The 18,934-nt window shown below is 42.3% G+C and overlaps 1 protein-coding gene across 1 annotated transcript in view; it reads right to left on the bottom strand.

Annotated features, from left to right (window-relative positions):
* Positions 1–260: 260 nt before the first annotated feature.
* Positions 261–18,934, bottom strand: part of AAR2 (AAR2 splicing factor) — a 66,834-nt gene continuing 48,160 nt past the window's right edge. Inside the window, exon 4 of the mRNA XM_067708030.1 lies at positions 261–1,905. Coding sequence (XP_067564131.1) covers positions 1,879–1,905 — 27 coding nt within the window. The 3' untranslated portion in view covers positions 261–1,878. The remainder of the gene's footprint in view (positions 1,906–18,934) is intronic.

The following is an 18,934-nucleotide window of genomic DNA, read 5'->3' as shown; positions in this document are numbered from 1 at the left end:
TATCCATCAAGCAGAGGTGGGGTAAATAGTGATGAACTCAAGCAATGGGAAAGCTCTCCACACCATGATCTTCAAAATAGGTGAATGCAAGCCTCATGCGTCCATGAAAAGAAATCTCAGAAAAACACACTGTTGATGCAATTCGTGAAAATTCAGAGTTGTACACTTATGATTCGTGTACTCTTTGTATGAATTTTATACTTCAATACAATAAAAAATTTTTTTAATACATCATTGGATGAAAAAAGCAAATTGCAGATGGAAGACACAGTTTGATGCCAGATATATAAAGTTTGAAAACCCACAATACTATATATTGTTGAGGGACACATGCATATGTAATATAAGTGTATTACATAAAAACACACATGGCAGTAATAAAGAGCAAATTCAAGAGAGTAGTGACCCAGAGGGAGAAAGGGAAGGGAATGTGATGGGGCTTCAATTACACTTGAAACGGTTTATTTCTTAAGCTGGGTGGTGGGTACATGGGTGTTTGTTATGCTGTTCTCTAGACTTTGTTGTGAACATGAAATATTCATAATGTAATAATGCTTTTTTTTACATTAAAAAATAATTCTTTATTTATTTGTCTGCACTGGGTCTTAGTTGCAGCATGTGGGATCTAGTTCCCTGACCAGGGATCAAACCCAGGCCCCCTGCATTGGGAGCGCAGAGTCTTAACCACTGGACCACCAGGGAAGTCCCTGCTTTATTTATTTATTTTTTTTAGAAAGTCAGGAGATGCCTGGGAAGGCAATGGGGAGCCACTGTTGGTTCTTGAGTGGGGTTGTGACATGGTCAGTGGACTGGAAGGGGCAAGATTAGAAAAGCAAGGTCGTGGGGAGGCTGGTGTGACAGTCCAGGGGACAGGTGTGAAGGCCTGAGGGGGGACAGAGACAGAGTTATGGGGAGAAGGAAAAGGATGGGAGAGATTTAGAGGAATAAACAACTGGTGTGCTTAGGCAAGCGTCACAAACTTAAATGCTCACAGAGCCCAGGCAGGTCATTAAGCAGGCGGTGAGCATGGAGGTGTGGGGACTGTGACACATGGTCTGGCAGGGGCAGCCCCTACTCAGCACCAGCTGATTGTTGCCACGTAGAAAAAGAGGCCCAGTGGGGTTACATCTTGTTTTTTTGAAGATAAATCAGCAATTCCGATGTTTTAAAATACAAAATTTTTCAGATTTTTTAAAATACAAAATTTTCCAAATTTTAAATGATGGAACTAAGTTGAAAAAAAAAAAAATCAAAACTCTGTGGGGGCCAAGCCATAAGGTTTGCGATCTCTTTGGTGAGGAAGAGCCTCCAGGAGATGAAATGAAGGGACAGCGACACCAAGTTTTCCTGCCAGTGAGGCTGAAGAGGCTCACAGCCTGAGCAGCAGTCGTGGAGGGCTTCCTGGAAGAACTGACACCGGGCAGTGAAGGGGGAAGTTGTTTCAGGCTGAGAGAATAGCAAGTGCAAAGGCAGGGGTAGAGCTGAGTGAGCCCAGGAGAGCAAAAATCACCAACAGGGCATTTCACAGAAGGGAAACATGGCCGGTAAACACGAATTGCCTGACCTCATTAGTCATCAGGGAGAGGTAAGTCCAGACAGTGATGAATTGCCACTTTATTCCCATTCGACTGGCAAAAATGAGAAAGTCTGACAATACCAAGTGTGGGTAAAGATGTAGATCAGTGCAGCTCTCTGTACTGCAACACCACTGTGACCCAGCAAATCCACTCCTGGATACGTGTGCCCAAGAGAACCCTGCACACGTAGCCTGGGCCAATGCTTCTCGAACTTTAGTGTTCATAGGAATCCCCCAGGGATCTTGTTCAAAGGCAGGTTCTGATTCGGCAGGTCTAGGGCAGGGCTGAGGAGTCTACATTTCTAACAAGTTTCCAGGTGATGCCGACCCTGGAACACAACACATTTTTGAAGAGCATTAGGAGAAATACGGATGAATATCCACGGCAGCACTGTTCGTAAGATCAGAAAACCTGAAAACAATCCAATTATCAATTGACGAGAGAAGGAACAAATAAATAAATTGTGGTACAGTCACACACAGCCCTTGAAATGAATGAATCGCAACTACACACAACATGGATGAATTCTCACCACGTGGCATTGAGGTTTTTTTTTTAAGACAACATTCTATACAGTATACTGTTTAAAATAATAAGTAAAAACAAATAAATTGTTTAGGCATTCATACATGTAAGAAGACTAAAATCAAAGAAACTAGGGAAGGATAAACTCAAAATTCAGAATATTAGTGACCTCTGGCAGAGAGCTGGGAGATGGGATGGGCTGGAGCACAGAAATGGATGTCAGATTTTGTTTCTGTTCTAGTTCTTGGGGCGGGGGTGGGTGGGTAGGGGACAGTGGTTCACAGGCACATATGTTGTGTTTTATAGTGTATTGTATTGTATTATATACACAGGGCCGTGCATGGACCAATCCTGAGATTGTGTCATGAGCCAAGGATGCTGTTAACTCAATCATGAGTCCCTGAGGTCCGTATTTAAAAAGAGAGAGAGAAACTCATAGAGACAGAGACTCAAAGAGAGATGGAGAGACTGAGAGAGACGGGGAGAGTTGAGGACAGGCATGGTCCATTTGGGAACGTGTGTTCTAACCCAAGCACAGCACAGAGCGGTCAGGGCTCTGAAGGGAACAGAAGTTGTGGGACTGTGGGATGTTTGCCTGACCCAGCCAGGGTCCAGAAAGGGGTTATCATGGGGAAGAGGCTGTAGCAGCCTGGGTGTCAGATTCTCTTCTGACTCCTGCCATCAGGCCACCAGCTCAGACCATGCAGAGCCACAGACTTCAAGAAAGACCCTAGGAGAGGACAGAATGACTCAAACCAAGTGGAGAGAGTCCAGTTGGCAGCAGGTAACCTCCAGCCTTGGGTAAAGACCAGCTCTGGTAATGACTAGATCCGAGTGGTAACCACATCTAGCTAATGATGAGTCTTGGCTTGTGACCAAACCAGATAATGTCCATATCCGTCAAGATCAGATCTGGGGATGCCTGGCCCCAACACTGCTCTCCAGGTCAACGAGGCATCTGGTCAGCCTTGGTCAGCCCCTGGGGGAAATGGAGAGGGAGGAAAATCCCAGGGGCCCTGCAGGCAGTGAGGGTTGGCCTCTTTCTCCTCACCCTACTGCATGCGATGAACTCTCTCTCCCCTACACAGCCCTTGGGGCTGGCCCCGCCTCCCCATTGCTCTGTCTTTGCCCTGGCTCAGCCTCTGCATCCCCTGACTGGACCACTCCAGCCTCCTCTCAGGACTTCTGCTCCGGTCTCTCCCTTTCCAATACATCCTCCACACCAGCCTCAGAGAACTTTCTATAAAACAGATGTGTCCCTCCCTTGCTCAGAACTCTGCATTGGCTCCCCACCACCTGGGGTGAAAGTTTGAACTGGTATTCAGCATTAGCCTGGTATTCAAAACTCTTCACCATTTGTCTTTTGTACCCTCTCCTAATTCAATTCTGGTCAAATCCCATGACTCAGGTACAGGCTCTGCAGTTTCTCCCAAAGACAAGCTGTTTCACACCTCAGCCTATGCAGGTCCTTCTACCCGGAATGCCTCTCCCCCATTGGATACTCATCTTTTGAAATTCGACTCAGATGTCACCTACTCTGGGGAAACCTTCCCTAACTTCTACGCCCCATTCCCCATTCCCAGTTTGTCACCCCAAATACTTTATTTTTTCCCCTTGGTATTACCAAGCATTTCTTTCTTTCTTTCTTCTTTAGCTTTACTGAGGTATAATTGACAAATAAAAATTGTATATATTTAAGGTGTACAGCTTGATGTTTTGATATATGTATATATTGTGGAATGACCGCCACAATCAGGTTTATTAACATGTCCACACCTCACATAGTTACCTTTTTTTTCTTCTGGTGAGAACACTTAAGATGACACTCTTAGCAAATTTCAAGTATACAATACAGTATTGTTAACTGTAGACTCCCCAGATGCTTTATGATTGCAAAGACACACCATGCCTCAAACACCTTATAACAAATGGTTTTGCCACCCACCTTGGGGTCCAGCAGCAGACAAGGTGGACAGCTCCCAGACACTGGTCCACTGGAGGCACCCAACAGCTCTCTCCAATTCTTCTGCCTGATGGCTTTTTTTAAATAATTGAAGTATAGTTGATTTACAATATTGTGTTAGTTTCGGATATATGGCAAAGTGATTCAGTGATATGTATATTCTTTTTCAGATTATTTTCCATTATAGGTTATTACAAGATACAGAATATAGTTCCCTGTGCTGTACAGTAACTTCTAGCTGTTTATCTATTTTATATATAGTAGTGAGTATCTGTTAATTCCATACTCAGAATCTATCCCTCCCTTTCCCCTTTGGTAACCGTAAGTTTGTTTTCTATGTCTGTGAGACTGTTTCTGTTTTGTAAATAAGCTCATTTGTGTTATTTTTTTAGATTCCACATATATGTGATATCATATAATATTTGTCTTTCTTTGTCTGACTTACTTCACTGAGTATGATCATCTCTAAGTCCATCCGTGTTGCTGCAAATGGCATTATTTCATTCTTTCTTATGGCTGAGTAGTATTCCATTGTATATATGTACCACATCTTCTTTATCCATTCATCTGTTGTTGGGCATGTGAAGGTAGCTTCCATGTCTTAGCTGTTGTAAACAGACAGCATTTTCTGAAGTCACAAGAGCTCAAGCACAGGACAACTTGGAAACACAGCGGAGTTAATGCCCTTAGGAGCATCCTTCCATCACGGGGTCAGGAACCAGTGGGTAAATGCTCCTCCTTCAGGGAACCAGTTCTGAGGCATCTTCTCCACTGTTCCTCGGAAGGTCCCCAGCAGGATGGCATTCCAGTGGCCATGTGCTAATGCACACTTTATTGACTTTCTCTCCTCTCCTGTCTCACTCTCCAGACTCCCTCCCTCCCACTTCCTAGGATCACCTCCCAAATGAACTACCTGTGCTCAAGTCACTGTCTCAGGGGCTGCTGCTTTTGGGGGGAACCCAAAGTAAAACATACCTGTTTGCTTCCATCTCTTACATAAAACTGGATATAGCTCCTTGACGTCTGAGGCCACATTGAATTCACCTCAAATTGTGGCCAGCAATCTGGGTTCACATCCTGCTACTTGCATTGTGTGACCTTGACCAAGTCACTTCCTTGAAGACAGAGGCTCAGCAAAAGAAAGTAGGAGATTCCCAGACCGTTAATGAAATATATCCCAGGGTCGACGGGGGGGTGGAATATAGGACTTCACTCTTCCTTCTCTTTTCCTATGTTTTCCAATTTTTTTGAGTATTCACATATTCCTTTGCTTTGTTTTGCTTTGTCTTGATGGTGTGGAAGGAGTGTGACCTCTGGACTGAGCAAGCCTGGGTTCAGATCTTGGCTCTGTCACGTACTAGCTGTGACTAGGCAAGTCACTCAACCTCACTGGGCCTCAGTTTCCACATCTGGAAAATGGACATAAGCATGAGCACCTACTTTGCAGGGTGGTTGTGACTTTTATGATAGAAGCTCGTTGTAAACCACAGAGTAAATTGCAAGCCTGGGTTATTGTTGTCCCTGGGGCTGGCATCAAGCCTGGCATGGAGGAGGTGCCTGGGAAATGTCTGGAGAACACAAGGAGTGAAGCTAGTAGTGGAGCCCCAGGGTGTTCCTCATCTTGTTCATTCATTCATTCCATGCTCACTGATACCACTTGGGCCAAGCCCTATGCTGGGCACCGGGGATACACAGTTGTAGGAGGAATGTCTCTGGTCTCAGGAGCCTTGCCAGCTCCAGGGGAGACCCAAGAAAACCCACCATTCCCAGAGGGGCTCTGACCAACTGTCGGGGGAGTGTGGGAAGATGTCCGGGAAGAGGTAACTCCCAAGTTGTGCAGGATTTAGTCTGATGAGCAAAGGAAGGACAGAGTGTACATTCCAGCAAGAGGGGACAATGTACACTAAGGCCTGGAGGCCAGGCCGGGCCCTTGCAAGCCACTGTGGGCAGCTCATTGGGGCTGAAGTCTCAGAGTTCAAAGATGAAGCCAGAATGCAGCCAGGGCTGGATCATCACAACCTTGAAGTCCTCTGAGGAATCAGGATTTTCAGCTGAAGGTGGTGGGGATCTATGAAAAATGAGGACAAGACTGGGAAAGAATCTTTGACTTCCTTTGTGAACCAGGGCAACTCCTTTTGCCTCTCAGAGCCTCAGCTTCCTCGTCTGTACACTGGGGGGAAAAATACCACAACAAGGATGTTCTGAGGAGGGCTTGAAATGAAGTGTGCTCAGGGCCTGGCTGAGGAAGGCGCTCCGTTCATTCATATGAATGGAATGAATGGATGAGTGAGCAAACGAATGAATGAATTTCTGCCAGGTGCCTTCCCTCACACTAGTCTCAGCCTGGAACTCAGCCTCCTCCCCGCAGTCCTACCTTCTCCCTGCCCCACCCCACTCAGTGGGGCCTGCTACTTGCCCACAGGCCAAGAGACGAGGGTGGGGACTTTTCTAGGGTCATCAAGTGAGTCAAAAGCACAGCCAGGTCCAGTGTTCTGTCCCTTCTCTGTGACACCAGAAATGCTTTTTCTCTGCCCCCCAACATAGATTCACCTCCAGGGCCAGTCCTGGTGCTTTTTGGGACGGGAGGTGCTTGGGTTCCACCGTCTCCTTAAAGGGCCAGACCACCTGCCTCAGCCTCCCAGATGCCCGAGCTACCATCTGCTCCCACCAGAGCCTTAGCTCTTTTCCTTAAATAGTTCCTCTTGTCTCCTTGGAGACATCTCTCACATGGAAGAAAGGAAGGGAGGGAGGGAGGGACGGAGGGAGGAGGACGAGTTGGGTCCCGTTTCCTGAGTACCTACTGTGTGTTGGCTCTGAACCTCATCACACCCCTTTGACCTGGGGATCCCCCCCATCCCTTTTCAGATGAGGAACTGAGGCATGGAGACCGGTGATCACAGGCCCCAAATTTCAGAGCAAGTAAGAGCACAGCCAGGATTTGAACCCGGGTCTGTAGGGTTCAAAACCTAAAGCCTGTGTGACATAAGGGGAAGGTGCATTTGTGCTGCCCTTACCCCATGTCCGAATGCCCTGGACAGGGCACTACCTATCCCCCCAAGTCACCCTCCCTTACATGACCAATTCAGAAACACTTACGGGCACCTGTCATATGTTAGGCCCTGGGCCACACGCAGAATAGGAAGAGTATCTCAGATGTGAATGGAACAAAGTCTTCTCCCTTGAAATAGAGTGTAGGGGGAGTGGGATAGACAGAAGGACATTTATTTCCTGTGCATACACCAAAAGCTTCGGAGGGACCATTTCAGCTGATCCTCTGAATACCACAGTTAAGAGGATTTAAGAACCCCATTTTTCAGAAAGGAAACTGAGGCCCAAAGAAGTTAATTCACTTATCCAAGGATATACAGGGAGAAAGTGGTGGAACCAGGATAAAGTCCCAGATTATGCTAAAACTTGCTGGAATGGCCCCCCGAGACCTGAACAAAGTGCTGCTGTGAGGTTGGGAAGGAGTGGTAGCTGGCAGCTCAAGGACCCTTGAGTGGAGGGGGAGAAATGAAAGGACGTGGACAGATGGGTCTCAGCCCCTTTCTGGCCTCAGTCCTCTTGAGCCGGCCCCAAGGCTGACATCACCAGGGTGTCTGACACCACCAGCTCAAGCAAAGAGGTGACCAGATCCCACCTTAGTATCTAGTGAATCCCACTCAAAGCATCTCATAGACATACCTCACCCCGTGGATATCTGGTCAACCCTAAACCCTTGTGTCCTAAACCCTAAACCAGCCCATCTGGTTGATCACACTAGACTAAATCTTGGGTTTAAGAGACAACTCTCACATCTGATGGTTCAGCCTAGGGGAGGAGAGGCTATTTCCAAAGATTTCTGGCAAAAGTGGGATCATTGTCATATCAAAATGCCTGCATGCTGTGTGTACACCTTTCACTCTCCTACTCTGCAGTGCACTACAGGGGCTGTGACAACCCCCACAGCAGGCAAGGAAAGAAGGGAGGAAATGCTGGGTGGAGGGACTGGCATGAACAAAAGGCAGGAGGCACAGGGGATTCAGGGAAAAGCAAACAGTTGAGTGCGGGTGCGTGTGGAGAGCAACAGAGCTGAGGCCAGAGCAGGGGTTTGATCAGGAAAGACTTTGAGTACCAGGTGAACAGCTCAGACTTCATCTGGGAGGCAAAGAGGTGCTGTTACAGGGTTTAGAGGACAGGGAAGATGTGATCCAATGTTGTTTAATCGTGGCCAGTGTAGAGGATGGCCATCAAGAGAGCGTGAGACTGGAGGCAGGGAGGCTAGTGCCGAGGCCACTGCAACCATCCAGAGAAGTGATGGGCCTAGACTAGGCTGCAGCTGTGGAAAGGGAGAGGAAGGAGATAGTCGGGAGAGATGTCAGAGACAGAATCAAGAGTTGTTGCTGATGGATCCTGATGTGGGGCGACGGGAGCGGAGGAGGCAAAAATGAGGCTCAGGTTTCTGGTGTGAGCGGCTGATAGGACAGCCTTGAGAGGCGAGGACTGGGCAAAAGGCAAATGGGAGGAAGGCCACATGGGCACCCAGGTCACGTGAGGGATCTCAGGGCACATGGAGCTGCTCCTCCTGCGGGCTCCGTAGTTTACAGTTTTCAAAGGGCTGTCGATCCACAGACTCCCTGGAAGCCACCGCCCGCCAACAACCTGTGAGGCCAACCCCATTTCTCTCGGAGAGAAAATTCAAGGCTCAGAGAGCAGCAGTGACTGATCCAAGTGGGTGATGGAGCTAGCTCTTCTGCCTTCCATACCCAGGCCTTTCTCCTGCACCCAAGGGGCCTCCCAGTCACCAGAGGTTTGTAAGGAGATGTCCAGAGAAATGGGAAATCAGGGGAGAGGCTGGGGCTGGAGACAGAGAGAGGGAAGGCATGGAGTAGACAAAGTCACTCACAGAGAGGGCATCGAGAGAGACAAGAAAATCACCTGGGCAGAACCTTAAGAATCGGCAACCTTCAAGAGTTGAGCAGAGTGAAGACTGCTGCCACGTCCTGCCCCCAGGCCACCGCGCACGGCCGTGTGTCACGCACCAGGACTTGCTTCAGACAAGTAAGCTCCCCCATTCATCAAACCAGGGATCGAACCCATGCCCCCTGCAGTGGAAGCACGGAGTCTTAACCACTGGACTGCTGGCGAAGTCCCTGGAGGTCCACTTCAAATTAAAATTCTCAGCTTGAATTTTTTTTTTTGATGTCTCTGTTGCTGACTCTGGGCTCTTTCTTTGGTCTTGAAGCTGGGCAAGCACAGGCCTTGTAGGCCTGTGGGGTGCAGCCCAAGAGGTGCACATAAACGACCATCTTCCAGAGCCCATCTAGGAGGGACGAGAAACCGACAGTCTGGGTATCCCTACATGCAGAACCCAGCTCCTGCCTACGTTCCAGCTCCTCTTGCCTGGCCTCCTCATCCATCGGTGGGGCTGTGGCCTCCTCAGCGGCAGGTGGGGCTCCCAGCCAACAGAGCAGCAGTGAAAACTCTCACGCAGCATCTCCAGAGACCCTCTGGGCTTCAATCAACAGCCCAGGCCTTCCAGCCGAAGCTGATTGTAAAATGTGAAAGGATTTTTCTAGAAATGACAAGATGCTGTACATGGAGAGTTGGATGTTACTTGGTTCCTCTATTAGAAACAGTTCGGTTACCTTATTGTGAAAGTGAGTCCTACAGTATTTCAGCAAAAGGTATTCATGGCAAAAAAAAAGAGTTGCGCAGAAGAGGCTAAAATGATGTGAGCAGAGAAGCAGAAGAAAGACCAAGAGACTGCTGGGGGGCCGAACTGGGGAAGGCCATGCTTCCAGGAGAAAGTGGCCAACAGTGTTGTGAAGTGAGGACTGTTTTTCCTGCGCTGCCCACACCTTGGGGGCTGGGGCAAAGCTCCAAGGAGACTGTGACTGTACTTCAGTACTGTGGAGTGCTGGACAAAGGTCAAGGGTGATTGTTCTGGTCCTGGCTCTGCCACCACCTCTCCAGGTGACCTTGGACAAATCCCTTTCTCTCTCGAGACCCCTGTTTCTCTCTCTGTCTAACAAGAGGGCTCCAGTTTCTGGAAGCATTCCTTTATTTGTTCAACTAATTCAAGAAATATTTACTGAGAACCTGCTATGTGTCAGACACTGTCCTAGGAATTTGGGAGACTTCAGTAAACGAAAAAGATAACGGTCCAGCCTTCCTAGAGCATAGGGGACTTGTCAATAAGCAAGAAACATAATGAAAGACATGATACAGTTCATTAGGTGATTATAAGTTTTATGAAAAAAGGAAGGGAAAGGTAGATATGGGTAAGAGGAGTAGGAAGTGCTAGAGTTGGAGAATTGGTGCAGATTATTAATTTTAAATAGGGTAGTCAGGTAGTGCTCACTGAGAAGGTAATATGTGAGGAAAAGAGTGAAGGGGATATGACATCCTTGCAGGTATCTGGGGGAAAAGCTTTCCAGATAGAAGGAACAGCCACTGCAAATGCCCTAAGGTCTGAGATACTAAAATCTTCCTATTATTAAACATCTAAAAATCCTAGATTAAAAAAAATATGGAAGTGGATAAGTCTTAAAGAAAGTAGAGAAATCCTCAAATTGGGAACATGAGACCAATGAGAAACCCACACTGAAGCTGTGAGATGCCACGCAGACACCTACAGCTCAGGTAACACAAAGTCTATGGCCCACACAGGGCAGAGAGCCAAATGAGTCAGAGACCATCCTGCATAAATTATGGACTCAGGAAGGGCTACATCAGAGAAAAAAATGGTGAATTTAAAAAGAAATTCTGCCTCACAGAGGCAGGCAGCAAAGACAACTGTCTGTCTCAGCCTGAGATCTGTGTGAGATTAAAGAAAAATCTCACCTGCGAAGGTATGGACATTGACTGGCCCTCACATGGCTTTTAGGTCTGAACTGTAAGTATTGATGAGCTACCAAAAAAAAATTCAAGCTGAGAATTTTAATTTAAAGTGGACCTCCAGGGACTTCTCCAGCAGTCCAGTGGTTAAGACTCCGTGCTTCCACTGAAGGGGGACATGGGTTCGATCCCTGGTCGGGAACTAAGATCCCACATGCTGCGCAATGCAGCCAATAAATAAATAAATACATAAATAAAATGGACCTCCAAATTAACAAAGCCGAAAGTTGGTTCTCTGAAAAAAGATCAAGAAGAGACAGAGGCAAAAAGATCACACAAATTATCAACATCAGGAATGAAGAAAGGACATCACTACAGATGCTACAGACATTTAAAAGGTAACAAGATATTATAAACAATTTTATGCCAAAAAATGGATAATTTCATTGAAGTGGACAAATTCCTCAAAAAATATTACTTATTAAAACAGACACAAAAGAAATGACAGTTTTGAATAGTCATATCTATTAAGGAAATTGAATCTGTAACTAAAAATCTTACCATATTAAGACTCCATGCTTCCACTGCAGGGGGCTTAGGTTCGATCCCTGGTTGGGGAACTAAGATCTCACATGCCATGCGGCGTGGCCAAAACAAAACAAAACAAAACTTACCATAAAGAAAATTCTAAACCCAGATGATCTCAGTGGCGAACTCTTTCAAATGTTTAGAAAATAAAAAGAATCAATTCTATAAATTCTTCTAGAGAATAAAAAAGGAGGGAATATTTCGTGACTTGGTTGATGATTTCAGCCTAAACTTGTTACCAACTTCTGAAAAGGACATTACAAGAAAGGAAAATTATAAGCCAATATCTCCATGAATGTAGATGCAAAACTACTAAACAAAATATTGACGTAACAAATCTAATCATGTATAAAATCACAATACATCATGAACAAATATGATTCATTCCATGACTGCAAAGTTGGTTTGGCATTCAAAAATCTATCAATGTAATTCACCACTTTAATAGAGTTTGTTAAATAATCATCTCAAAAGATGTGGAAAATATATTTGATCAACTTCAACACCCATTCATAATAAAAACTCTCAGCAATCTTGGAATAGAAGCATCTTCATTAATCTTACAAAGGGCATTACAAAACCCTACAGCTAACATCATACTTATTGGTGAAAATCTGAATGCTTTTCCCTTTAGATTAACTGTCCACTATCACCATAGTTATTCAACATTACAGGCTAGCCAGTGCAATCAGGAAGGGAAAAATGTACAAAATTGGAACAGAAGAAGTAAAAATATCCTTATTCACAGATGACATTTTGTGTATGTGGAAAATCCAAACAACCTACAAGCAAACTATTAAAATGAGTGAATTTAGCAAGATCTCTGTATAAAAAGTCAATATTCAAAAATTAGTTGTATTTACATGTATGAGCAATAAACAATTAAAAATAAAATTTAAATAAACAATACCGTTTACAATAGCACCAAAGCCTATAAAATACCTAGTAATAACTCTAATGAAAGATGTGCAAGACTTCTACGCTGAAAATTACAAAACCTTTCAGAGAGAAATTAAATAAGACCTTAATAAGCTGAGAAATATACTATGTTCATAAACTGGCCCACTCACTATTGGAAAGGTGTCATTTCTCCTCACATCGATCTATAGATCCCAATCCAAATCAAAATCTTCTCAAGGTTCTGACAAGCACATTCTAAAATTTATATGAAAGTTCAAAGGACTTTCTACTGTAGAGACTATATTGAAGAAGAAGAATACAGCTGTAGGACTGACAATGCTAGATTTCATAGACTCACAGATTCAGAAAACAAACTTATGGTTACCAAAGGGGGAAGATGGGAGGGGGAGGGATAAAGTAGGAGGCTGGGATTAACATATACACACTACTGTGTGTATAAAATAGATAATCGACAAAGACCCACTGTAGAGCACAGGGAACTCTACTCAATACTCTGTAATAACCTATATGGGAAAAGAATCTGAAAAAGAACAGATATATGCATATGTATAACTGAATAACTTTGTTGTACACCTGAAACTAACACAACATTATAAATCAACTATACCCCAATATAAAATAAAAATGTTTTAAATCTTTAAAAAATACTAGATTTTAGGGTATATTGAAAACTATACTTTGGAGGACTAAGTTCTAGAGTATATAAAACTCTAACAGTAAAAAACTCAACAGTAAAAAAACAATCCAACTAGAAAATGGACAAAAGATGTGAATAGACATTTTACCAAAGAATACATGCGGATGACAAATAAACACATGAAAAGATGTTCAACATCATTAACTATTAGGAAATGCAAATTAAAACCACAGTGAGCTATGACTATATGCCTATCAGAATGGCTGAAGTATAAAGTAGCGACACCACCAAGTGCGATCAAGGATGCAGAGAAACTGGATGGCCCAGACATTGCTGGTAGAAATGTAAAAGGGTATAGCTCCTCTGGAAAACACTTTGACAGTTGTTGTTGTTGTTTTAAATAAAGCTACACATGAACTCCTGGAACTAATAAGAGAATTTAGCAAGGTTGCAGAATACAAGGCTAATACATAAAAGTCAATTGCTTTCCTATACACCAGCAATGAACAAGTGGAATTTGAAATTAAGAAATTCAATACCATTTACACTAGCATCTCCCGAAAGGAATTACTTAGGTATAAATCTAAAAAAATATATATATATATACAAGATCTTTATGAGGAAAATTCTAAAACTGATGAGAAGAAATTGAAGAACTAAATAAATGGGGCGATATTCCGCATCTATGGATAGGAAGAAAACACTGTCAAGATGTCAGTTCTTCCCAACCTGATCTATAGGTTTGACACAATCCAAATCAAAATCCCAGCAAGTTATTTTATGAATATTGACAAACTAACTCTAAAGTTTATACGGAGAGGCAAAAGACCCAGAATATCCAACTCAATATTGTTGGAGAAGAACAAAGTCAGAGAACTGACACTTCCCAACTTTAAGACTTACTGTAAAGCTGCAGTAATCAAGACAGTGTGGTATTAGTGAAAGAATAGACAAACAGATCCATGGAAAAGAATTGAGAACCCAGAAATAGAACCACATAAATATAGTCAACTGGTGTTGGAGTAAAGGGAATCCAATGGAGCAAAGGTAGTCTTCAAAAAATGGTGCTGGAACAACACCCACAGGAAAAAAAAAAAAAAAAAAGAGTATATACACTGACCTTATACCCTTCACAAAAATTAAGTCAAAATGGATCATAGACCTAAATGTAAAATTATAAAACTCCTACAAGACAACATAGGAGAAAACTTAGATGACCTTGGGTGTGGTGATGACTTTTAAAATACAACATCAAAGGCATGACCTGTGAAAGAAATAATAAGCTAGACGCTATTAAAATTAGAAATATTTGCTTTATGAAAGACAGTGTCAAAAGAATGAGAAGACAAGCCACAGATTGGGAGAAAATATTTGAAAAAGACATGTCTAATAAAGGACTGTTATCCAAAATATGCAAAAAATTCTTAAAACTTAACAATAAGAAAATGAAAAATCCAATTTACAAATAGGCAAGAGGGGAATTCCCTGGCAGTCCAGTGGTTAGGACACTGCACTTTCACTGCCAAGGGCCTGGGTTCTATCCCTGGTTGGGGAACTTAGATCCCACAAGCCTCATGGCACAGCCAACAATAATAATAATAAATAAATGAAAATAATTAAAAATAGGCAAGAGACCTGAACAGACACCTTACCAAAGAAGATATATAGATGGCAAGTAAGCATATGAAAAGATGTTCAACATCATATGTCATTAGGAAATTGATCATTAAAACAAGGAGATACCACTACCCACCTATTAGAATGACCAAAATTCAAAACACTGAAAACACCAAATGCTGATGAGGATGTGGAGCAATAGGAACTCTCATTTCATTGTTGGTGGGGATGCAAAATGGTGCAGCCACTTTGGAAGACAATTTCTTACTAAACTAAACATACTCTTAGCATATGATCCACCAGTTGCACCCTTTGGTATTTACCGAGATAAACCGAAAAGTCAGGTCCACACAAAAGCTCCACACAAATATTTACAGCACCTTTGTTCATAATTGCCAAAACTTGGAAGCAACCAAGATGTCCTTCAATAGGTGAATGGAAAAATAACTGTGGTACATCCACACGATGAAATATTATTCAGTGCAAAAAAGAGGTGAGCTATCAAGCTCATCTCGAAAAGACATGGAGGAAACAAACGAATATTACTAAGTGAAATAAGCCACTATGAGAAGTCTTCATACTGTATAATTGCAACTATATGACTTTTTTGGGAAAGGCGACTATGGAGACAATAAAAGGATCAGTGGTTGCCAGAAGGTGGAAATGGGAGGGATGAATAGGCAGAGCACAGAGGACTTTTATGGCAGTGAAACTACTCTGTATGATACTATAATGGTATACATGTCATGCCTTTGTCCAAACCCATAGAATGTACAACAGAGTAAATCCTAATAGAAACTATTCATTTTAGGTGATAATGATGTGTCAATGTAGATCCATAGATATAACAAATGTACCATTCTGGTGGGGTATTTTGATAGTGGGAGAAGCTGTACAAATGCGGGGGCAGGGGGTATATGAGAATTCTCCGTACTTTCCACTCAATTTGCTGTGAATCTAAAATTGCTCTAAAAAATAAAGTCTGTATTTTTAAAAAACTAAACATGCTATCACCATACAACCCAGAAATTGCACTTTCGTGGGCATTTATCCAAGAGAAATAGAAACTTAGGTTCACACAAAAACCTGTATATGAATGTTCATAGCAACTTTATTGATAATAGCCCCAAACTAGAAACAATTCATGTCCTTCACTGGGTGAATGATTAAACAAAAGGGTACATCCACACCCTGGAACACTATTCAGTAATAAAAAGGAACAAGCTATCGATAATGTAACAACCTGGGTGAATCTCAAGGGAATTTATGCAGAGAGAAAGAAGCCAATCCTAAAAGGTTACATACTATGTGATTCCATTTATACAACATTTTTGAAATGGCAAAATTATAGAAATGGAGACTAGATCAGTGATTGCCAGGGGTTAGGGATGGTTGATATCGTGGGGAGAGAGTGTGAGAGGGAGGTGGATGTGGCTAAAAAAGGGAAACACGGGGATTCTTCTGGAGATGGAACTGTTGTGTATCTCGGTGGTGGATACATAAACCTACACGTGTGATAAAACTGTATAGAACTGAAAACACACACACACACACAAATGAGTACAAAACTGGGGAATTCTGAATAAGATTGGTAGATTGTATCAATATCAACATCCTGGTTGTGACATTGTATTATACCTTTGCAAGATGTTACCACTAGGAGAAACTTGGTAAAGAGCACACAGGATCTCTCTGCATTATTTCTTACAACTGTATGAGAACCTACAATTATCTTGCAATTAAATGTTCAATTATTTTGCAATATATATAAATATCAAATCATTATGTTGTTCACCTGAAACTAATATAATCTTATATGTCAATAAAAAGTGAATTTAAAAGTTTAATTTAAAAATAACCTATAGTAATTAAGACAGTGTACCATCAGTACACAGATAGACCAGTAGATCAGGAGTACAGAACAGAGAGTACAAAAAACAGACGCACACATATATGAACACCTGGCTATTGAGGTGACCCTGAAATTCAGTGGGGGAAAGGATATGTATTTTTCAATTAAAAAATATTTACAAAAAACGTATATTTATTTTTTATTTTCAATAAATAGTGCTGTCAAAACTGGATATCCGTATGAAAAAGAAAAAAAGATTTTTGATCCTTACCTCACACAAAAATTAATTCAAGATGGAGGATCATAGATCTGTATGTGGAAACTGAAACAATAAAAGTTCCAGAAAAAAATATGGATACATGTTCTGAAAATCTCTATTCCACAGCAATGCTAAAATAGAAATAAAGCCAAGGGGACAATTAATGGAATATTTCATGAACTTTAAGCTGTAGACTTCCAGGGCTAGAAGGGACCTCGGAGGTCAGTTAGCTCAAAATCATTGTTTGCTGCTGTGCACACAAGTCCAAGAGGATTTCCTGACGTGCCCTAACAGCACCAGCAAACCTTCAAACAGTGGACTAGAAGCAGTTACAGATCCACATCTTTTATGTGCAATGCGAAAATCCAAAGAGCTCTGTAAACCGAAAGTTCTTTTACGGTTAATTGGTGGTTGACTCATGTGCAGGCAAAAAAAAACTGACCTCAACTGATGTGAGGCTTGTTTTATACCAATTACTGTGAATATTTACATATTTTGCCGCAGAAATATCAATTAGTTTCATTAGAGGTGCTATCCCAGACAGAGTGGTGTCCCAGAGCTGATCAAGGCTGGCTCATGAGAGCTGCTTGTTAAATATTCAGGAATTTTGTGAGCCATTCAGTTGGTAGCTTGAAATCGGCTATGGTTGGAGTATTTACACCACAGAAATCAGAAAATGCTACAAATCAGGCTATTTTTTACTTCCAAGAGCCAGTATCAGTGCACCACTGCCCTACGCGCTGCTGCAAGTGTTACATAAGGTGGAAAATGCACCATTTTTACTTTTCCAATGAATTCCAATTAAGCCTAAGTTCAAAACAAGGAGGGCAACAGATGTGGACACACACCAAATAGGATATCAAAATGGCCAATAAACATAAAAGGTGTTCTACAGCGTTAATCATCAGGAAAGTACAAATTAAAGCCACGGTGAAATACCACTACGTCCCCACCAGAATGGCAAGCATTAAAAACACACAAGGCCAAGGGTCGGTGAGAATGTAGAGCACTGGGAACTCTCATACATGGCTTGTGGGAGGGTAAACTGGCACAACAATTTTGGAAAACTCTTTGTCCGTATCTACTAAAACCAAACATCCAATATACTCCGTCACCCACCAATTTCATTCCTGGGTATATTTATCCAATAAAAATAAGTGCTTGTGTTCACCAAAGGTAATATACAAGAATATTCACAGCAGCTTCACTCATAATAGCATCAAACTGGAAACAACCTAAATGTCCATTATCAGGACAATGGATAAGCGAATTGTGGTATATTCATACACTAGAATAGTACACAGATTCTCACAACATACAATAGCATGAATGGATCACATCAATGTTACATCAAGACAAGGAATCCTGAATTATTCCATTTGTATAAAGTTTCACAACTAATTAGTGATGGTAGAAGTTAGAATAATGGTTCCCTCTAAAGTCTTGTGGACATTACTTTTTATAGGAAATAGTTCAATTTTTGAAAGTATAAAAGTTACAAAAATAAATTCTGTGGTGCTCCCAGGTGCTCAACAGAAACAAAACTAAATCCTCCCTGGAAGAAAATATCCTCAATCTAGTCTTCAGTGAATCCCCACAGATATAGGTCCAACTGACAATTTAAAAGATTCAAAGCATTCAAGAAACATGCCACCCTGAGCAAGACGGGAGAAACCACAAACAATGGAATCAGATCCCCAAAGACTTCAGATGTTTGTATTCTACGGTTGAAAATATAAAATAAATACATTCCATGTGTTTAGAGAAGTAATAGAGCCAGTTGAAAACATGAATATGGAGGAACAGACTCTCCCAAAAGAACAAGCAGATTTGAAAGAGAACCAGGTCAAACTTCCAGAAGTGAAAAATATAATAATAGGAATTTTAAAACTCTTAGAGAGAAAACCATAATTCAAAAAGACACATGTACCCCAATGTTCATAGCAGCACTATTTACAATAGCCAGGACATGGAAGCAACCTAAATGTCCATCAACAGAGGAATGCATAAAGAAGATGTGGTACATATATACAATGGAATATATGACTCAGCCATAAAAAGGAACAAAATTGGGTCATTTGTAGAGACGTGGATGGACCTAGAGAGTGTCATACAGAGTGAAGTAAGTCAGAAAGAGAAAAACAAATATCGTATATTAATGCATATATGTGGACCC

The sequence above is a fragment of the Pseudorca crassidens genome, chromosome 15 (genome assembly GCF_039906515.1).
Source record: "Pseudorca crassidens isolate mPseCra1 chromosome 15, mPseCra1.hap1, whole genome shotgun sequence".
NCBI classification, from domain to species: domain Eukaryota; kingdom Metazoa; phylum Chordata; class Mammalia; order Artiodactyla; family Delphinidae; genus Pseudorca; species Pseudorca crassidens.
Note: the sequence above shows the minus strand (reverse complement) of the source record. Positions and strands in the feature narration are given on the sequence as shown.